We start from the raw sequence: 22,929 nt of genomic DNA, 5'->3' as shown, positions 1-22,929 counted from the left end.
GCACTGGGCAGTGACACTCACAAACGCAAAACACAAGGACACACGTGTATAATGAAGGCCACTGACACATCCGCACGCCACACAGACACGCGTGTCTAATGAAGGACACTGACACTCACATCCACACACCATACGGACACGCGTGTCTAATGAAGGGCACTAACACTCACATCCACACGCCACACGGACACGCGTGTCTAATGAAGGGCACTGGGCAGTGACACTCACAAACGCAAAACACAAGGACACACGTGCATAATGAAGGCCACTGACACATCCGCACGCCACACAGACACGCGTGTCTAATGAAGGGCACTGACACATCCGCACGCCACACAGACACGCGTGTCTAATGAAGGGCACTGACACTCACATCCACACGCCACACAGACACGCGTGTCTAATGAAGGGCACTGACACTCACATCCACACGCCACACAGACACGCGTGTGTAATGAAGCTGACACCTGGCCAGAGGCTCCCCGTCAGGCTGTTACAGGACTCTGGTGAGCATGAACACCCTGGGCTGCCAGAAGGTGGCCACCACACCCCCATTATCTGTCACCTGATCTATCACATTATCCATCAATGATCTCTAACAGCCTAATGAGCTGTTCAGAAAACAGAACGCACTGCGACGTTCATCCTCTATCCCCAAAGTCTGCAGCTGTCCTTTCAGAGGACCTGTTGGCAAGACTAACTGCTGTTACTGTAACGCAGTGGCTGTTGCGGTTGGGGGGGGGCTGGGGTGGTGGGGTGGTGGTGGGGGTGTTCTATGGACATGCTCAACGTGACGATGGGGGGAGGGGGGTTTATGGAGTGCACTCTGCCGATACGAACTCATGTATTATTGAAGCTGGGAACTCGTGTGACACTAACAAGTACTGGTTGTTGTAAAATGATCTGTGTGATTCGACGGAGGGATCCGTCCACAGCCTGCACACGGTTCACCGGAAGGTCTCCCCTTCGCCGCTCGCTCTGGTCAAAGGAGACCACTGCAGCCTAGCCTCGCCCCCCCGAGTGAGTCATGCCTGTGTGTGAGTATGTAACAGCGGAGCGAGTTTGTGTCACGGGGGGGCGGGTGGTGGAGTGGCCCCCTCTTTGCTACAATAACATCATTAATCACTGCCTCATAAACAATATCTTCTGCTGCCCCGTGACTGGGCTGCTTGCTGTTACGCCGTCGCCATGGTTACAGTCTCATGTATGGGGTGGCACCCATACCGCCGCATTGACTCAAAACACCACTCCCCAGTGCCCTGCCAGCACTGCCCGCCCCCCCACCCCAATCCTCCCCCCACCCACCTCAGGCTCCCACCCCTATTAAGGCGTAACCGAGCAACAGAGCTCATGCTCCCTCAACGTTGGGAACTCAACTCTGGAAAATGGGTGTGTGCATTTTTACAGAAGTGTGTACATGTATGTGCGCGTGAGCGTGCAAATGTCTGCTCATTAGCTAGCGCGTGCTGAGGCCAGCGGGCGTGACGACCGGCCTCGCTGTCAGTCCGCTCTCTCCCTCCGCCAAACTGTAGCCATTAATCCCGCCGTGACTGCCGCTGAATCAAACTTCATTACAATAAAGGATCGACTCTCCAGCAAAGACAATTTCTTATTTTCCAAGCTTTCCCTGCTTCTCATCAGCAATAACAGAGAAACTAATGAAAACGTGTTATTTGATTCTGAAAGGCTGCTTTCACCCGTTACATTCTCCTTCCTTCACAACGGGGCTTTGCAACTAAATAGAATATTTTGATTTGTAAACCGACGTGTAAACCAAACGAATCCCACTACTGATAATTCATCTTGGCATAATGAATTTTTTGTACGTGATCCATCTATGTGACAGCAGGCGTCTCGCTACAGATTAACTGCTATAAAACCCACTAAATGCGATTAGACGTCTCCAAAAGTAACGGATAAATGAAGCGTAGTACTGCCCCATCCAGCACACTGACGTTCAGCTGGGTATACGTGATAAAAATCGTACGGGTTACGATTCCTTCCGGCATACGGTAACTGCCGTCTCATCCTCCCTATCCACGACCATGAACATGGGCAGCGAGTTCAACGTGTCCCTGGGTCAGCAAGGGAGGGGCTTGCATGTCACTTCTTTAACCAATCACAGTCTTCATCGTATGACATCACCACATTCATTAAAACCAGTGTTTTCTATTAAGTGGCAAGGTGCATGGAGTTTGAATTGTATATTGTATGCGTTTTATTAAGGGACATGTCATACAAAACAGGAACAGGAACAGGAACAGGAACAGGAACATGCTTGCCTGCAAAGGCTGTACATAGACATGTAAGGGTGTGTCTTTATTTCATGATGATGGCAATAATAATAATAACAAGGTGGGGGGGGGGGGCACTCACCGCGCTGCTGCAGGGGATGTCCTTGACCTTTAGCCAGGCCAGGTCCAGCGTGCCCTCCCCTCTGTAGCACGACTGCAGGCGCTCCTTGATGCGCTCGTTGATGTCCCGCAGCGAGAAGACGCACAGCGCCGACTCCTGAGTCTCCTCGCGGGGTCGCCGCTTCTGACCCTTGGAGAAGACGGCGTAGAGCACGTCGTCGCCAGGGGCCACGCTGAGCGAGCGGGCCAAGATGGAGCCGGCCCGGGACAGGTAGGCGGCCTGAAGCAGCCGGTACTCCACGCCGGCCTTTACACAGCCCAGTGGTACCTCCACGTAGGAGTTGAAGGCTGTGTCGTCCTTGCAGAGCCGGACCAGTTTGGAGGTGTAGACCTGCTCACGGGTGGCAGAGGAGCCCGCTGCAGGCCCCCCCATTTCCGGCTGCAGCGTCAGGAAGTACACAAAGTTGCCACTGGCGAAGCCGTAAACATAGTAGATGTCAAAGTCTGGCACCACGGTGAAGGTGTCCGACGGGATCTTAATCATGGAGGCCACAAACTCATCGTGAAACACGTAGGCAAACATGCCGTCCTCCTCAGAGTTCCGCGCCAGCTTGCGGCTGGAGATGGTGGGGAAGTACTCGGGCTTGCCGTCCACGGCCGTCGCCACAAAGAGCTTGTCCGGTGACGAATTGCCGTAGGACACGATGACCCCGAAGACGGAGCCGCTCTCGTTGGCGCCGGACAGGTAGTGCTCCTTCCGGTGTGAGGGCTCGCCCAGCTTGAAGAGATCATCCAAACGCAGCAGCTTGCAGATTCCCTGGTAGAGACTGCCGCAGGCCAGCAGCCGGTTCTCCCGGTAGTCCATCAGCAGCATCTTGTTGACGTTGTTGGTGAGCACTAGCGGCTCGCTGCACGGCTGCACGATGCGAGGCGGGTAGCATTTGCGGTTGTCCTCGTCCGGCCCCGTTTGGTGGGATACCTGCAACTCCAGAGTGGGCGACAGCTTGTAGATCCGGTTCACCGCCCCCAGGTAGACATTGCCATTGCGGGTGTCCAATGCCAGGTGGTTGAAGGTCCACTCAGGGTTCTCGGAGCGGAAAGTGCCATGGCCCTCGTCCACGGCTGGCGTCGTGGGCGGCTGCTGCAGATGGGAGGGGTCCGGGGGGGCCGCCAGTGTGCGGCCGAGGCAGCAGAGGGCCACGCAGACCCAGCTCCACCAAGCAGGTGCCATCACGAGTCACGTGACTGTGGGGAACGTGAGATCCCCTCCTTCCCAAACTGGGAGACTCAATCCAGTAGTTTGGGCCAATCAGAGATCAGTGTCCTCTTAGGCAAGAGGTCATTTTCTGAAAAGACAGAAGAGAAGACGCCATGAGGACACAATGTGGGAGGTGGTTAGCCACGCCCCGGGGATCTCAGCCGGGCAGCGCGACTCCCCGCACTGACTCATTTGCATGCTCCTGTGACCTAATTAAGCAGCACGATAGGCATGCAAAAGCGACCAATCGGGAAGCAAACACAGACACTTCCAGCCTCCCTCCCATTTCATTGATCTGACCGACCTTTCACTCAGGCTATGGTCACATAAACTCAGATAACTTCTGGAAAGAGCTACAGTTCCATGGGATTGGCTGCGGGGTGTGGGGGGCAGAGGCCGACAGCCAATCAGCACAGCGCCAGTGTGCATGCTGTGTATATACTCCGAGCATCAGAGTGTGTTTACTTATATGCTTCTTCCTCTGTCCACGGGCTTATCGGCTCATGCCAGCGAGTTCATGTGTGCAGCAGGGTGGGGGTGCACATATGGCAGATTACACATCCCCACAGAGTGTCCCCCGCACAAACGTGTCCAGGATGCACTCTTCCATCGCAAATCAGGCAGTGGCTGTTAATTACCCCCCCAGCAAGGAAGCCCCTTTGGCCCTGATTTATCTCCACCTGCTGATCAGCATTTGCTGTTCATTAAAATGGGGCTCACAGGACGAACGTGCCAGTCCGTAAATCACGAAGACCAGTCGGCTTCGTCGAATGCCAGAGCAGCGCACAGACGATCCCTAACGAAAGGCCAGCAGGCCTGACTGGGGGTTATATAGGGTTCAATCAGCAGCACTGTGCGATTCGTCTATTGCATCATGGGAGTCTTGGTGGTGGGGGGGTGTCAGGTTACTGAGCGTGGATAGGTATGGGCGACTAAAATGTCTTTGGGGAACAGACAATCAGGAGTGGGGGTGGGGGTGATCTCCGACCTGACCGTGCCAGCTGGCAGCACAGCAAGTACTAGGGGGGCATAAAAATAAAAAAAAATCAACTGTTTGTGCCAGCAGCACCAGGACCTGGCTTCCTGTCTTCCTGTGTGACTGACCCTAGAGCAGAAACGCACAGAGGAGCACGGCAGGGAGGGGCATGCAGGAGGGTCCTGAAGTTCCATAGCTGGCCAGGCAGCTGCCTGACCACAAATCACACAGAAACTCTAATCCAGGGCTATTGACCATCTGCAGATATGCCGTGTCGGTCACGCTGTTTGTTTACAGACATGTAATAACACATGAAAAGCACATACACCGCACAAATATGCAGGTGATCTGCAACACAGTCAACAAGGATGGCGTGATAGGAGCATGACTGTCCCAGAAGTAAAAAGGCTGTCCAAACTGGCAACACTGGGGGCAGCTTTGAAGAAGGTCCCACGGATATCAACAGGGCGGAGTTAAAGGCTCACTGGCCTCCAGTGTGACCATGATTAAAAGTTTGGTTTTCAAACTACTGATAAGCGGCCAGATGAAAAACAACTTAATGTATTATGTATTTTAATGATACTTGAAATTTCTTTGCATACATTTTTAATCTCCTAAAAATATATTATAATTATGCTGGGTAGCAGCAGTAGAAGAAATAGTGGAATTAATAATCATGATCATTTTGCATTTAAATGCAGGTTAGTAATGCTGTTGTCAGTGTAGCATTAAAGATGTTGCTTTGGCAACGCCACGTACATGTGTGCGTGTGAAAAGCACTTATAATTGGAATTAAATAAGAGAGCAGCACGCTGAAAGTCTAACACACAAACCTTCATATGCTGCTGACAGAGACACGCCCACCAACGGAACCTCTGGGCGGCCTATAGTACTCTGATGGTGCATTGTGGGTAAAGCAAGGCAGCACAGTCACATGGTGTTGGAACTGCGGAGCCAGCAGCCAGGGAAACGCACCATGGTGACATCATTAACCCCCCCCCCCCCGGTCACAAGGGACACACAGGAACTGAGAAAGCTCGGGGTTTTCAATTTTGGTTTAAGGGGAACTCCCCAGGGTGGGGGTGGCACCAGACACAAACAGCCCCCCTCCACGGACTAACCACCACTTCAACAATACGATATATTCATACTTTACGGTGGTATAACTCTAATTCACCCAACAGCAAAGTAAAACATTGTAGGAAACGTCATTTGCATATGATGTAACTGACATTGGATAGTATCTAACATTATATACTGGTGAAGCGGCCCCCGGAATTACAGCCAATGTGCATCACGTCAAAAAATGCAAAGCTTGCAATTTTCATGGATAATATCTCTGCATGTTTCAGAGGTGAAAATATCAGTAATGTCATTTAATAGATCTCGTTAAGAGAAGATCACACTTAAGGTGCAGCTGTCAGATATTCTTGCTGACATCAGCTCCTTTAACCGGATCCTGCTTTGGGGGCAAATCTGTCACCCTGGAGACTGGAATAGGATGCCCCACCCCAGCCAAATCCACTGAAGGGGAGCCTGCACAGGTCGGGGGGAAGATTCCCTATGCATGTCACTGCTCCTGCAGGAGATGCTGTAGGGAATCGTGGAGGATCGGCACGGCTCTCGCTTTGAACATGCCCCCGGACATCACACTCGATGGCGTCACGCTCTGATCACTGAGCACCGCGAAACCCCAGGAGCGATCATGCGAAGACTCCAGGCCACACGGTGACCGTGGCCATCGGCCAGCGGCTCGTGGCGATCATTTAAATACCGCGGTTCAGCAAGCAGAGGTCTGCTATGGGCGTCCTGGCTCATCTCCCCCCCTCCCGGCCTGGATCCGCTTCACAGCTCCGACCCGAGGCCTGTGCCCACGCACCAGCTGACGCCTGCGGCCCGCATATGTACCAACAGCCACTCGGTGTGCGGGGTTAACGCTCCAGCCTGCCGTCCTGTGCAGACCGGCCCCTGCCGGCCCCCGCCTCGCACCCACGGCCTTGCCTCACTTCCCAATTAAACAAATCAGAGACGGAAAAACAATCGCAGATGATAACCTGCTGGAGACGGAGATGAGATCTCCAAAAGTCTCTGTGCCTGCATATCATGGGGGTACACCGCCAAGAAGGAGGGGCAGGGTAGCCATGGGGCTGGGGGCCAAATGCAAGCTAATTACCCCTCAGTGTGGGCAGCTTTAGGTCAGGCGGAGCTTGCAATCCTCTAACAGACATTGCAGTGCACCCTGGGAGATTGATGTGAACACCCATTATCCTCAGGGGCTGACTGTTGGTTCACCCTTCTGTACCTCAACTGGGTGCTAAACTCAGCTCCGATCGCTGCCTCAGCCCCTGCCCTCCCCTCAGCCCCGATCGCTGCCTCAGCCTCTGCCCTCCCCTCAGCCCTGATCCCTGCCTCAGCCCTGATCCCTGCCTCAGCCCATGCCCTCCCCTCAGCCCTGATCGCTGCCTCAGCCCCTGCCCTCCCCTCAGCTCTGATCAATGCCTCAGCCGCTGCCCTCCCCTCAGCCCTGATCCCTGCCTCAGCCCATGCCCTCCCCTCAGCTCTGATCCTTGCCTCAGCCCCTGCCCTCCTTTCAGTTCTGATCACTGCCTCAGCCCCTGCCCTCCCCTCAGCCCTGATCGCTGCCTCAGCCCCTGCCCTCCTTTCAGTTCTGATCACTGCCTCAGCCGCTGCCCTCCCCTCAGCCCCGATCGCTGCCTCAGCCCCTGCCCTCCCCTCATCCCCGATCACTGCCTCAGCCCCTGTCCTCCTCTTAGCCCCAATTGCTGCCTCAGCCCATGCCCTCCCCTCAGCCCTGATCCCTGCCTCTGCCCTCCCCTCAGCCCTGATCCTTGCCTCAGCCCCTCACCTCATCTCACTCCAGTCCCAATCCCTGGCACAGCTCCTGGCCTCGCCCCAGCCCTAGTTCCTTGCCTTAATTCCTGGTCTTGCCCCAGCCCCAGTTCCTTGCCTTAGTTCCTGGTCTTGCCCCAGTTCCTTGCCTTAGTTCCTGGCCTCGCCCCAGCCCCAGTTCCTTGCCTTAGTTCCTGGTCTTGCCCCAGCCCCAGTTCCTTGCCTTAGTTCCTGGCCTCGCCCCAGCCCCAGTTCCTTGCCTTAGTTCCTGGCCTCGCCCCAGCCCTAGTTCCTTGCCTTAGTTCCTGGTCTTGCCCCAGCCCCAGTTCCTTGCCTTAGTTCCTGGCCTCGCCCCAGTTCCTTGCCTTAATTCCTGGTCTTGCCCCTGCCCCAGTTCCTTGCCTTAGTTCCTGGCCTCGCCCCAGCCCCAGTTCCTTGCCTTAGTTCCTGGCCTCGCCCCAGCCCCAGTTCCTTGCCTTAGTTCCTGGCCTCGCCCCAGCCCCAGTTCCTTGCCTTAGTTCCTGGCCTCGCCCCAGCCCCAGTTCCTTGCCTTAGTTCCTGGCCTCGCCCCAGCCCCAGTTCCTTGCCTTAGTTCCTGGCCTCGCCCCAGCCCCAGTTCCTTGCCTTAGTTCCTGGCCTCGCCCCAGCCCCAGTTCCTTGCCTTAGTTCCTGGCCTCGCCCCAGCCCCAGTTCCTTGCCTTAGTTCCTGGCCTCGCCCCAGCCCCAGTTCCTTGCCTTAGTTCCTGGTCTTGCCCCAGCCCCCATCCATCACATATCTCGCCCCCTGAGCACAGCAGGCTGCTGAGGGCTCTTGCTCCTCTTTGGATTTATTGCGATATTCATTTTGCAGAGCTGTCTTCTGACTGCATAGGTGCCCTGCAAGCCCAACGCATTCTCTGGCATGTTGAAGTTCACCTCTCTCTCCTCATCCTCCTCCCTCTCCCTCCATCTCTCTCCGACCCTGTCCCTCTCTCACTCCATCTCCCTCTCTCTATATATCCTTCTCTGTCACTTCCCCTCTCACCCGTCTCTCTGTGTTTCTCCCTCTATCACCCCCCCCGCCTCCTCTGCTCCCGCAGGAAGCAGCACAGACACTGAAGACGAATCACCCCTCCCCTCCGGCAGACCGTGCCGCAGCTTCATCTGAAGTCTGTCCACGTGCACTATCTACTCCTCTCTCCATGCCCCCGGTGGGGGGGCTGGGGGATGGTGTGTGTGTGTGTGTTTGTGTGTGTGTGTGGGGGGGGGGGGGGTTCAAATTCTCTGACCACTTGTCTTCATTCAGACATAGCTGCCCTCATTCCGGTTCAATGTGAGGCACTAACTTCCAGGTGAGCCGTGCTGCTAAGCTTCAAAGCCAATGACTGACATGCATCACCCTAGATTGTGACCATGCCCGCACAACAGATGGGTGGGGGGGGGGGGGGGTTTGCCCAGCATTCAATCATAACCAGGGGTCCTTTTCCAGCCCCAAACAGCCCAAGGTAAGCGGCTGAATGCAGAGCAAACCTCAAAATATAACGGATCTGCAACCTCACAGCCTGGCCATCCTGCCTCGGAAGATTCCGGACAGGTGGAGTAGGACCAGGAATCAGGAGGGACCCACAGAACCAAGCTATGGATGGAGGAAACCAAAGTCGCTGCATGAATGTACATGAGTGAGCCTGTGACACTGCGGGGGAGAAAGACATTATACCAGCAACAACTTAACCGGGACGATGCGGAGCAGCAGGAAGAGCCACCCAGCCCCAGCCACGACCAGACACCTATGCAAAAGCGGGTCCTTCACGGGACAGACAGCGCTCCATGCCGGCGCTCCATGCCGACACGGCCCTGCGTAGATCCCTGCCGCCCCTCCTCAAGAAGAGCCTCGTTCCCGATAATCGCCCCTCGGCTGGGCGATTATTACAAACTGATAAAGCGTCTTCTTAATTCACGCTTCAGCGGACTGACATAGCCAGGGGAGTTAGAAATGGGGGGGGGGGGGGGAGACACCCCTCCCTCCCCCAAAAATAAATAAATTATTAAGAGCGTTTTCTTTATCTTTTATTCTGAATCTGCACGTTACAGAGGCCGATTTGCTGCGTGTGCAGAAGCTCGAGAACGAAACACATACCAAAGACTGCAGTCCTGTATCAGACAAACGCATTTTATCATATGGATCAGATGTTTTTTTAAGAAGGTAAGTTTAGTGTTAGACTTATTTTAAATTATGAAAATTTAATTATTTTTAAATGACTTAAAAAATCTATCTCATGGCAGATCCTTTCTTTGGCATATGTGCCCATTGCAATGTCACGATATACATCGCACCCCCCCGCCATCGGGCAATTTGCCCCCCCTTCGGATGTTACTGGTCGCAGCACGTGGGAATCACTGGGGTCACCCTAGGGATGGCGCCTGGCTGACAGGTGTGAATCTGCACTGTTACAATCTCACAGTCCTACATGGGGAGGCCTCAATGTCCCCCCCCAGTGCCGCAGAGCAGGAAAAATGCGCCATTGTGTTCACATCTATCCAGTTTATCTGACTTCTGCAGTTGAGCCGCATATGACGAATGTGGGAGCGTTGTTCCCTCACACAACCTGCACAGTTGATGTAATTACAACTTCAGGGGGAAGCCCCTCCAAACATCCCTGTATCCTGCGGTTTCTCCTATGACCCGCAGCTCTCGCCGCATTTCTTGCGGTGCATTAGCAGCAGCTTGAAAATGACCCCTAATGATGATCACTATAAGCCGAGCCTGGAGGGGAGGGACCAGGAGAGAGTCCAAACGGCCATTTATCAGGCTACAGTGGCAGGCACTTCACACATGGCCGGTAGGGAGTGGGATCCCGGCTCTGGAAGGCAACAAGGGTCTGGCGGGCGGGCGGGCGGGCGGGCGGCCGTGTTGAAGACTGCAGCTCGCGCTGCATGCAGGCATCAGACAACATCTGTGCTACAGGGAGAGCCTGCAGAGCCGGGCAAAGTCACCCTACTGGGGGAAGAGTCCCTCTCCCAAGCAACTGGCCACCCTCCAGCTCCGGGGCCGCAGCCATGGAGAAGGAGAGCATTATGGGATGGTATGGAGGTGTACGCATATGCACATACACACAGACAGACACAGGTGACAACACTCAAGGCAGCTGCTAAATAGCACAGTATTCAACCCTCGGAAATCATGTGATCTGTCCGTAGGCCCTGCAGTACACAGCAAATATCATGGTATCATGGCAAGTGCCTATCACAGTGAGTACCACAGCAAGTATCATGGTGAGTAATGTGGTGAGTATCATGGCAAGTATTACAGCATTCAGCATCAGCATTCAAACAGGTTTCTTGGTTACGTACCGCCCTGCAACCCCCTCCTGCCCCCTACTGAATGGAAACCACATGGCCTGGCCATGGATTCAACACAGTCCACTCCTCAAACCACACGTTTGCATGGGGGCCCCGAGGTTTGGCCCCCTGTTGGCCATAAATAGTTACTACACTAAAAATTAAATAAACACATGCCGAATATAGGAGATATTCTGCTAACCAGCTAGCTAGCCACAAGCTTCTGACTGTACTCACTAGCTATTTAGTATCTCAGGGGATGGGAAGGGAGTGAACTAACTTTTTGAGTGGGGCCCCAGGGACAACAGTCCGGCCTCTGGAGGCCCCCCAATGGATTCTGGCTGTCTCTTGCGCCCCCTAGATCCCTCCAGGGATGTCTGGTGGTGGTGGGGGGGACGGGGGGGCGGAAGGGGGCACATGCAACTTAACAAGCCACGTCGCTATGGGAACAGAGACTTGTGTGGGCGACAGAGGGGTTTTTGCGCATTCTACAACGACGGGAACGTTTAATAGTGAGTGCAAACTTAATACGTAAACAAAGCGAGGTGGGAAGAAAAAGCATCTGCGAGGGAGAGCGGGGGAAGTAAGGGAACAAGGGAAGGGGGGGTGACAGGCGGAGGAGGGAGGGAGAGAGAGAGATAGAGAGAAAGAGGCAGACTACCGGCAGCAACCCAGCTCATCCGTAGTCAGGTAACGACGTGTCGGCAAGGCGACTTGAGGCCAACACAGCTCAGCGTGATGGAGTCTGCTGCCTTTGCTGCTCGTGGCCCGAGGTGTGGTTAAGAACGCTGGAGGGGGGGTGGGGGCTACGATGGGACACATGACATGAGAAGCACAGTGTCCCACTGAGAAGGAGGCCTTAGAGATGGAGTTTCAGACACCCAAAAACGGACGCAAAGAGGGCGCCCCCCCCCGGAATGATAAGGGGTGACAGCGTGGGGTGGTGGGGGCACCATGTGGCAGTGGATGGTCATTACAGCCGTGGAGGTCATGGCCTGGAGCACAGGGTGCAGGAGGAGAGGCTGGACGAGGGTGTCTGTGTATGAGTGTGAGCTCCATGTGCTACTGTGTGTGTCTGTGAGTGTGAGCTCCATGTGCTCCTGCGTGTGTCTGTGTATGAGTGTGAGCTCCATGTGCTACTGTGTGTGTCTGTGAGTGTGAGCTCCATGTGCTCCTGCGTGTGTCTGTGTATGAGTGTGAGCTCCATGTGCTCCTGTGTGTGTCTGTGAGTGTGAGCTCCATGTGCTACTGTGTGTGTCTGTGAGTGTGAGCTCCATGTGCTCCTGCGTGTGTCTGTGTATGAGTGTGAGCTCCATGTGCTCCTGTGTGTGTCTGTGTATGAGTGTGAGCTCCATGTGCTCCTGTGTGTGTCTGTGTATGAGTGTGAGCTCCATGTGCTACTGTGTGTGTCTGTGAGTGTGAGCTCCATGTGCTACTGTGTGTGTCTGTGAGTGTGAGCTCCATGTGCTACTGTGTGTGTCTGTGAGTGTGAGCTTCATGTGCTCCTGTGTGTGTCTGTGTGTGAGTGTGAGCTCCATGTGCTACTGTGTGTGTCTGTGAGTGTGAGCTCCATGTGCTACTGTGTGTGTCTGTGAGTGTGAGCTCCATGTGCTCCTGCGTGTGTCTGTGTATGAGTGTGAGCTCCATGTGCTCCTGTGTGTGTCTGTGTGTGAGTGTGAGCTCCATGTGCTCCTGCGTGTGTCTACGTGTGAGTGTGAGCTCCATGTGCTACTGTGTGTGTCTGCGTGTGAGTGTGAGCTCCATGTGCTACTGTGTGTGTCTGTGTGTGAGTGTGAGCTCCATGTGCTCCTGTGTGTGTGTGTGTGTGTGTGTGTGTGTGTGTGTGTGTGTGTGTGTAGGCATCACGGTGTACCTCATACAGAACACGGGCCTTGGTACCTCACGACACTTATGCAAAATCATAAAATGTAAAAATATCACCAGAAAACAGGGCACAGAGAGAACGACAAGGAATTCAGCATCCAGAACTGTTAGGGATATATGGGTGTGCTGTCAGTGAACCGAGAAGCAGCAGTGGGTCTGGGGTCACGACTCCTGGGAGGGGGGGGGCAAGATGGGGGGAGAGATGGAGAGAGAAAGAGATGAGTTGGGGGTGAGACGACCAGAGAGAGGGAGGTAGAGACGGAGGGAGAGAGGGAGACAGAGGGACAGACGGAGGGGGAGAGATGGAGAGAGAGAAGGAGAGACAGAGGGAGCGAGAGAGAGACGGAGGGAGGGAGAGACAGAGGGAGAAAGAGAGGACATGAGAGCGGGAGAGACAGAGGAAGTGAGAGAGACGAAGGGAGATATAGAGGGAGAGAGAGAAGAAGTGAGAGAGGGAGAGGGAGACGCTGGTCCGCAGACGAGAGAGAAGCGCCTTCGTTCCCTGCTACGAGTCACGTGTTTGGAAAATCCCGGCTGCCACGGTGACGAGGAGCTCAGTTTCTAATCGAGAGGAGGAAACAAAGGGAGCTTTTTTCCAACGAGGCGTGCAGAGCATGACACATGTGTACAAGCAGGAACACACACACAGACAGGCCAACACACACACACACACAGACAGGCCAACACACACACACAGAGATAGGCCAACACACACACACACACAGACAGGCCAACACACACACACACACACACAGTCCAACACACACACACACAGACAGTCCAACACACACACACACACACAGACAAGCCAACACACACACACACATGCACACATCTACTAAGACATGCAGGCACCTGCATAGGGAGAACACACACACACACACACACACACAAGCACTAGCACAGACAGGTACAAACTGCTCATCAAGCATCCACACACACACACACACTCACACACACACACACACACACACACGCGTGCATTTGAATTCATATCTTTATGGGTGCTGTCCATTCATTTCTAAGGCCATAACCCTAATCCCAAATATGACAACCGTAACCCCTACCCATCCCTAACCTTAACTATAAGTAACCAAACAAAATACACGGTTTTTAGTTTTTTGATTGTAGTTACAGATTTTTATAAAATCGATTTTCACCTTGTGGGGAGCAGAAAATGTCCCCACAAGGTCAAAATAATTTTATCACATTCACAATGTAATATATACATACCCACACACACACACACACACACACACACAGACTGCTTCCCCATCAAAAGTTTCAGCCCCCCCATGCACACCTGGACACCCCATGCTTCTCCTTCCCCAGCCCCTGCATGCTGCCCGTGTGCGATGGGCCCCCCTTCTGGCGGCGGCTGCTGTCCCGCTGGAGCAGGCTGAGCGCCGGCCAGGGAGCCACCAGAAAACGCAGCAACATAAAATTATTCGGGGGGGGGGGGCTTTGCCGCATTTGGGCGGCTCCAGAGGGAGGGGGCACTGCCGTGTGAGGATCCGAAGAAAATTAGTGGGGGGGGATGGGAACAGGTCAAGCAAAAGCCAATGACACCCTCCCCACCCCTGCACACTCACCCGCACACACACGCACACACACACACACACACACACACACGTACGCACTTGGACGCGGCCCCTCCACACACAGACACCTGGAGGCAGCAGGGAGTCCGAGGGGCTGATTCACCGTTTGACAGCAGCACCCAAGCGCAGGACGAAGAGTGTGGACAGGAAGTCGCAGAAAAGACCGGAAAGGACAGGAAGAATATAACGAGCTAGAAGAGGGATGTCACTGGTGGACAGGGCACATGGGGACACATAACATACAGCATGCAAGTAAACTGAGAACATACCCGTACAAACACACACACACAGGGGATGTAAAGCAGGGACACACTCACACCCAGGAGACACAGGGACACACACATACGGGGGACACAGGGCCACACACACCCAAGGACAGGGACACACACGCACACAGGCACATACACGTAAAGCAGGGGCATACATTCATAGGGGACACTGTAACATACACACATTTTAAGTAGGGGGACACACACATTGGGGACTAACACTTAAAACAGGGACACACATAGAGGACATGCCTGCATGCATACAGGAGACAGAGTACTAGGGGATACAGACTTAAAGTAGGGATACTGGGACGGACATACACACACACACACAGAGGATGATTTACACATAAAGCAAGGACATACACAGGGGACATACATTTAAAGTAGTGACACGGGGACACGCAAAGTCAGAATGGAAGGTCATTGCCATCCCCTCCTCACGTGCGCACATACGAACTTCGGCCCAATCGGACCCTCCTTCACATCCCGGTTAGACAAGCCCGGCCCGACTCAGCGGATTACCGTAGCAGCCCCTAAAGAACATGCATCTGCATGCGGCCACGCTGCATCTGGAGGCTGACCGGCCGCTCTCAGCTCAACCCACCTGGGCGTAATCTGTCCGCCCGCAGTGATGCAGCGGTCACATACACAGAGGGTCCCCTGCGAGGCAGGCTGGCTAGTCCCGTTTCACTTGTGGCCCGATCAACAGAAAGCTCACTGGTACCGGATCCGCGGGTCCGGCCGATTTACGTTAATAAATAGGCCTACAACAAAGCGGACATCGAAACTAGAGTGAAGAAATGGCATCTGCAACGCTTTTTCGGGGCAGAAGTGAAAGCAGGGAAGTAGGACGTGATCGGCGGCGTTTTGTAGAGAAAACTCATCAAGACACGGCGGTACCAGTGTAAATCTGCAGCACGGTACCAAGCCTGGCATCAGAGCTTTAGGGTAACTAGAACTCAAAGACAGAACCCCCGGTGGACCTCTTAGTATAAATCCTGAGATTATACAGAATTAAATCCGGCGAACTTTACAATATTAAAAATTCAACAACAAAATGTCTCAACACATCTGCTTGGAGGCAAATCTCTCTAAGATACACAAAATACCTGCCGATCCGCTTTCAAAGATTTATCAGGCTTCGTATCATAGTAACACATTATAAAATGAATTCATATTAACTATAAATAAGAGTACGACTCGCACTCTGCCCGGCTGAGTGGCACACAAGTAAATATTTCACAAACAGCAACGCAGTCTTTACCACAACATATAAAAATAATAAAGCGCCATTTCCCGATTATCATCATTAATCCCGACCTGAAGATGCCCAATGAAATTAATACGGACTTGCCGAGTCGCAGTGCCGAAGCTGCCGCACGTATCGCAGCCCGGCGGCGTCATGCGGGCTCTCCTGCATTCACAGCCACCGCTATAAATCAGCAGCTCAGCCGTGACTCCGGCTCGGAGGAAAGGGAGTAAAAATCACTGACAGCCCGGTACACTGCTAGGCGTGATTATAATTCTGAGTCGGAGATGCGAGCCGCCGCAGCCCGGAGTCCGCATCCCTCAGTACCAGCCGCTCAAGTTTAAATACCCTGAGAAAGAGCGGGCGCGCTGCGATTCGGAGGAAAACGCCCCGTCGTGCATTTAAAATAGTAAATGTTATAAAATGACCGGGGTCCTAATGTGGGCTGCGACAGAAATGGAAATGGCCATTGGTGCTTTAAAAAATATTATATATAAAGACGGAGAGCGAGTATGGTGCAGTGCTCCAGCCGCACGGCAGCCCGCTCCGAAAGGCGAAGCAGGTATCGCGACTTACCTGGAGGTGCCGCAGCGGACGGGCGACAGCGGGCGAAAAGGCGCATTAATGAAGCTTTATCATAAAGGTGAAGGCATGTGAAGCAGCCCCGGTCCCCAGGTCCCCTGCCGCTTACCTGCCAGCGCCGCCTTAGCTGCTTCACCGCCGCAGTGGCATTGGCACTGCGGATGGGTTCGGTGGCACCGGGCAGCCCGAACCCTCCAAAGATTTAAAATCTACACATGCATGAGGACTATAGCGCTTTGAACCCCGTCCAGGAGCGCTCCTCTCGCTACTCCTCCCTTCCTCACCCTCTGTCTTTGGTTTTTATAAGACAAAATTCCGTCCGCGATAAGAAGTCAGGAATAAACGCTGGCGAATCCAACGCACGGACCAGGACGGCGGCAGCTAGTCCCCTCAGCCAGATGAAGGTCCTTCTTGCGGGTACTCAGACCGCGCCAAGTGCGGCTCTCGGACCCGGCAGTGGCGCGGCGCCTCCCATCCCAGCTGGCGCTTCGTTCTCCCCCCGTTCCGTTAGTTCCGCGCTGCCGCTGCACTCCTGAGGACCCGAGGAGGGCGATGCGATTCCACTTCGTGGTCTCTGGCACTGGGAGTCACTAGGTTGCGATCCTGTGCGCAAGGCTCCCCCGTTTGCCGGAGCTCCGGGACCAGCTGCCGTGTGTCTCTCCGGTCCCCCCCCTCCCCCCTCCCCTCCCACCCCCGGACTCGCCTGCGCCGATCTGGCCGCTGATTGGGCTAATTGTGAACTTTCATCGCCGGCGATGGGCGCACACAGTTTGGATGGACTGGTGGCATATGCTTCGCTCCGGGGGCGACGAGACGCGCGTCTCTGTTTATGTAAGGGGGCTGGGGGATGCGATAATAATAATAATAATAATAATAATAATAATAATAATTATTATTATTATTATTATTATTATTATTATAAATAACCCAAGGAATTAAATGTCTGATCATGGGACAGAATGGAGATTAGGGTATAAAAAGAACGGCTACTTGCATAATAGTGAGATATTTGCTGTTTAAAACCCCATCTCTATCCTTTTATCTGCCCGAGATTACAGAATAGATCACATTGGGCGAAGCGGTAATTGTGAGCGTCCGTAACATACGGAAAGTGCTGAATTAATCTGCTTAATACACCTTAATTATGTACGCCTTAATTATTTAATGGCACTGATTTTCACTGTAGATATTAGGGGTGCCATTTGGCAACTTTAATGCCTCGTAAAAAAAAGCTTGTGCGCGAATTTAAAATATCATGTTTAGAAACTTCGGTGCCTTGTCCATAAGGTGCAGAAATTAAATGTGAAGCTTCTGTTATTAAGCGTAACAAGCTGTAGTTTAGCTGTTGTTTATAAGCTTTAGTTATCTGATAGGACGGACGCTCCCTTCAGGTACAACCAAGACTATAGTCATCCGCGGGATTCACGTTTCTGTACGTGAATGAGCGCCGATACTGTACTATGCGGATCTCCCGCTATTCAATAAGCACGGCGACGCAAAACCTGCATCACAGCGCCACCTACAGGTCAAGCGGATATTGCGATTTTCTCTTTTTTTTCTAAAACTTCATTTTTAAAGAGTATTCGCACAGTTTTGTATTCACTCGGTGTTCTGAAATCGCTGAACAATGATCTCATTAATCCATATACCCTAAAATAAAATAGAGGCGAATTGTGACTGAATTTTCACAAACCTCCGGTGGAGAAATTTCCAGCCGCCCGAGGTCTTCTCAGTCCTCCGGGATGTTGACGCCTAATGAACAACAACGGAAAATGTGGGAAGTCACCCGTCCGACACCGTTGCTCCCACTTCACACCTGCGTACCTCCTTTATCACGCAATTATACCGAGCTTAAGCCATAGCCGGCTACCAATTGCCCAAACAGAGCAAGCCCCGGAGCGTTGGCCGTAATGACCCTGTCTGAGGCGCCGTCAGGCCGATTCCCCGCAGATCCCCTCTCTTCCTGGGTCTCCATTAATCTCTATATGCCTATCCAACACGGCTTGTGTAGTCGATTGATCCAAGCGGCCATCGGTTTTTATTAACACTACACGACTAACGCAGTCCAAGGACAGCGGCACTTAATTGCACCCATACTTAGATTTACCTTTTCACTCGTTATTTTAGGTGGATATAGTACATATCTCCAAATATACAAGGTGTGAAACTGATTGAAAAGTATATTTGTAGTCGGGTCGTCATTTAAAAAAAAATCTCGTTATTACTTGCCTGGCAAATGCAAAAGGAACAATTTAGTTGCATTTGTTTTTAAGGTTGTTTATGCGATGACGCAGTGTCCCTGACACCCTGCGCCCGGACGCAGCGCCTGGAGCCTTGCTGTCAAGCGACAAACGCCTGTCACGTACAGGAGGCGTGCTCGGCTGCTAATTTCACAGGCTCTCCGGGGGACTGACTCTGGGTCAGAGGAGGCTGTATTTTAAAGGTTAACATCTAGGACAATTGACTGTTTTTGGTAAACTAATTTCGGGATAATAGATCAACATTGGATTTCTGGGTTTATTCAAGTTGACTCTATGTCCCAATCGTTGGGGAAATGCAAGGGCAAACGCGGTCACCCGTAAGTGCGGGTCGAGCCTGCCTAGCGTAGGGACCACACAGTGTGGGGAGCAGAGGGGAGCGTGACGGTGTCATTGGGGTGGAGTGTCAGTCTGGTCAACGTGAGGTAGCGGTCAGTGTGAGGTCGTGAGGAGCACCGGTCAGTATGAGTCAGTGGTCAGTGTGAGTCAGTGGTCAGTGTGAGTCAGTGCTCTTTATTTAGCAGGTGTCCGTGTAGCGGCGGTCAGTGTGAAGCAGGTTTTGCCGGGGGCTGGCGGGGGCCCAGGGACCCCGCGGTCACCTGAGCAGGTGTGTGAGTGTCACGTGGTCCCTCGGCCAGGAATAGAGCATCAGCGAGGGGAAGGAACAGCGGGCCAAAGAAGTCTCCAGAACCAGGCCTGGCACCAGCACCTACCCCCGTCAGTGCTCTTCAGCGGGGCGCCACCCTGTGGACAGGGGGCACGAAGTGCTTGGCTCTCCTTCAAGATGTCTGTCATGCTCACAATTTAAAAATTGATTTATTATTGGTAAAATATGTATGAATTTCTCATTGTCTGCCCACGGTTTGTTGTTGGGGTTTTGGTATGGGCTAGAGTAATCACTCAACAGGAAGCCCACTGCTGTAGAATAAACTACGCTGGAGTATTAGTCAAGGGATGGGTCTCAGATTGAATGAGTCTAATTCCGTTTGCTTTGCAGCTGACATCTGCTAGCTCCTAGGAAGCAGAGCCTCATCATTTCGTGCAGGTGGGTACCTGGTGATTAGGGTTGGTAACGTCATTCAGGTGAGAAACGGTGGATAACTAGTCTTCCAGGTGAGTGAGGTTGTTGGGTCTGACCCTGAGCTTGGTACTTGGTCTTCACTGGAGTGCTACTGTTGGGCGAAAGTCCCAGGATGAGGAGCTCCTGTTTCCTGCCAAGGTCTCTGCACGCTTCTCGCTGGAGATCCAAGCTCAGCAGGGGGCTGCAGTCACACCCAGGGAGCAGTGATGGGGTGCCTGGCCGTGTGCCCCCCCCCCCCACACACACACATAGAAGCTGTCCTCGTTTACCCGTCAGAGCAAACTCACAGTTTAATCAGCATGAAGGAGCCTGATGGTGCATCTTTGGCACCCAGCAGGCTTTGCAGAGTCACAGCGGGCGCCGCCGTTCGCTGCTTTGCATCTGGGGTGAGCTTTTCCCTCTATGTCCTGCAGACCTGCACAGGACCGCAACTCGTCACCTTCACAGAGTGAGTTTGTACGATAGAACAGTATGACCTTTGCTGTACGCAGAACCTCAGCATGGGCGACTGTAAAATTCCAGCATTTTTTCGTAATGTAGACATGTTTCACAATGAGGTTCTTGATCATTGGAGCCAATTCTGCAGAACCCATGGTTCAGAAGGTTAACTAGCAGCTGCACCTTCCATGCTGGGGATGGAGGTAGATATGGGAGAAGAGGATTGCAGGTTCATCTCCTATGAACATCTGTTTCAGGTTCCAAGGTGGACAGGGTACAGTAGAAAGTGATTCCGAGTCCTTAAGAGCTGTTCATCAATCTCATAATAGGCAGCGGATTTTACACAAACCGGGTAGGGTCATCAGACACAGGAGCAGAGGCCTCAGAGCTCGCAGCATCTCTTAACAGTGATCCACGTCCATCTCAAACAGATCACAGCACTACAGCATCTCACAGGACTACAGCAGCTAACAGAACTACAGCCTCTCACAGCAGCTCGCAGCACTACAGTGTCTCACAGAACTACAGTGTCTCACAGCACTACAGCAGCTCACAGAACTACAGCATCTCACAGCACTAGAATGTCACACAGAACTACAGCAACTCACAGAACAACAGTGTCTAACAGCACTACAGCTGTTCACAACACTACAGCAACTCACAGCACTAGAATGTCACACAGAACTACAGCAACTCACAGAACTACAGTGTCTAACAGCACTACAGCAGTTCACAGCACTACAGTGTCTCACAGTGCTACAGCAGTTCACAACACTACAGCAACTCACAGCACTAGAATGTCACACAGAACTACGGCAACTCGCAGCACTACAGTGTCTCACAGAATTACAGCACTTCACAGCACTACAGCAGCTCACAGAACTACAGCATCTCACAGCACTACAGCAACTCAGCACAACTGCAGCGATCGGCAGCGTGTCTGGGAGCGAAGGATACAGCCGCTTAGTATCCCTGAAAAATGTCACAGGGGTCATTCCTGCCTGCTGCCTGACATGGGCCCTATCAGAAAGTGGGGATGGGGACTGTCACCTACTAGGAGTATGTGTGTGTGTGTGTGTGTGTGCATGTGTGTGGTTCAGGTATACCTTTCCTTGTGGGGACCAAATAAATACCCGTTTTTTTGTTTTTTTTTACCTTATGGGGACTCAATTTTATAAAAATCCATGACTGCTATGAAAAAACTAAAAATGCAAAAACTCCTGTATTTTGTTAGGTTACTTATGGTTATGGTTAGAGCTGGGTAGGGGTTAAGGTTGTCATAGTTAGCATTAGCATTTTTCCCAATGAATGAGCAGTCCCCAATAAGAAATCCTTACACGACTGTATGTGTGTGTGTGTGTGTGGATTTGGTTTATATTACAATGTTCCCCATAATGTAATAAAAACTTTTTTTAGCCATTTTTACATCCCCACAAAGATCTGTGAATGCAATCAAAAAAGTAAAAATGCCAAAAGTCTCATATTTAGTTTGGTTACTTATGGTTATGGTTAGGGCTGGGTAGGGACTAAGGTCGTCATGTTTCCCCATATAAATTAATTGAGAGTCCCTACAAAGACATAATTACAAACCTGTGTGTGTGTGTGTGTGTGTGTGTGTGTGTGTGCAAGGATAGTGTCTCGGTTAGTATCTATCTGGCACAGTGGGGGTCTGCAGTGCACTGTGTTTGAGGCCAGCCATAGCCGTCTGAAGCTGCTGTTTCCGCACAGACGCTAAGCGGCTTCGCCTGGCCTGGGGGGGGGGGTGGTAACAGAGGACTCCGTTCCCGACCAAGCAAGGAATATGGGTCCGCAGTGGCGGAATTTCAATGAGCCCCATGAGCGTCCATCAGCATTTCCACATGAAGAGCAGAAGATCTTCTCAAAAGTTCCTTTCAGTCACAAACTCCTGAGGGCCCACAGGGCCATTTGTGTGGCCCCAGACGTCGACACAGCCGCTCTGTGTTCACGGGGAGTTTCTCCGCATCAGTATTTTTAGTTCGATGAAATCCTCCCAGTTCCCATCCCGCTGGGCTTCCTGTCCTGGAGTCACCCTCTGAGCCTGATATCCGGGTGTCCAGTGGAGGGAGGATGGTCAGGCAGGCACACACACACACACACACACACACACACACAGAAACACACAGACAGACACGGTGGGAGGTTGGGATCGAGTTCACAGTGCAGTTTGTTTCAAATGTGGTTTTGCAGTGCTAGAGGGTGCAGGGGGTGGGGGGTGGCTTTGGGATTTACTCCGCAGCATGAATAATGCAGCACACATTGTATCATGTTTTGATTTATTGCTTTTAGGTTTTAAGGACGCTTGTATTTATCAGCGCTGTTTAGCTGATTTTTTGTTCAAATTCCTGTGAAATTACCGACCGTGGCATCGACTCGGGATCAACACAGGAGAGAAACACAAGGTCAACCTGGGAAAAACATGGGATCCACATGAGATCAACGTGGGATCAACAGGGGATCAATGCGGGATTGACGTGGGATCAGCACAACATCAATGGGGGATCAATGGGATCGACACTGGACTGATGTGGGATCAATGCTAGATCGATTTGGGATCAACACAGGATCGAAATGGGATCAATGCAGGATCAGCATGAGATCAATGTGGGAATAGCATTGTATTAATGGGGCATTTTGGGTGTGTTGGGGAGAACTGATAAAGCGTTGGTCCAATGAGATAGGGGCTGCAGGGTTGGGGTCCTGATCCCCGTAAGAGATCCCATCTCATAGATGGATGCCCTCATACCCCTGTCCCTCATGCTCAGACAGTCGGAGATGGATGCGAGCCCC

At 52.6% G+C, this 22,929-nt stretch overlaps 1 protein-coding gene across 3 annotated transcripts in view; it reads right to left on the bottom strand.

Annotated features, from left to right (window-relative positions):
• Positions 1-18,135, bottom strand: part of plxna4 (plexin A4) — a 158,306-nt gene extending 140,171 nt beyond the window's left edge. The window contains exons 1-2 of one of the 3 annotated variants that reach the window (XM_072709299.1): positions 18,038-18,135; positions 2,377-3,700 (exon numbers count right to left, since the gene is read on the bottom strand). In XM_072709299.1, coding sequence (XP_072565400.1) covers positions 2,377-3,585 — 1,209 coding nt within the window. In that variant the 5' untranslated portion in view covers positions 3,586-3,700; positions 18,038-18,135. Of the gene's footprint in view, positions 1-2,376; positions 3,701-16,338; positions 16,358-16,453; positions 17,002-18,037 lie in introns of those variants that run through there. The other 2 variants (XM_072709298.1, XM_072709300.1) reach the window with 2 other exon arrangements.
• Positions 18,136-22,929: the final 4,794 nt, after the last annotated feature.

This window comes from Paramormyrops kingsleyae, chromosome 1 (assembly GCF_048594095.1).
Source record: "Paramormyrops kingsleyae isolate MSU_618 chromosome 1, PKINGS_0.4, whole genome shotgun sequence".
In the NCBI taxonomy this organism is placed as follows: domain Eukaryota; kingdom Metazoa; phylum Chordata; class Actinopteri; order Osteoglossiformes; family Mormyridae; genus Paramormyrops; species Paramormyrops kingsleyae.
The sequence above is the reverse complement of the archived record's forward strand: the minus strand, read 5'-3'. Positions and strand labels throughout refer to the sequence as shown.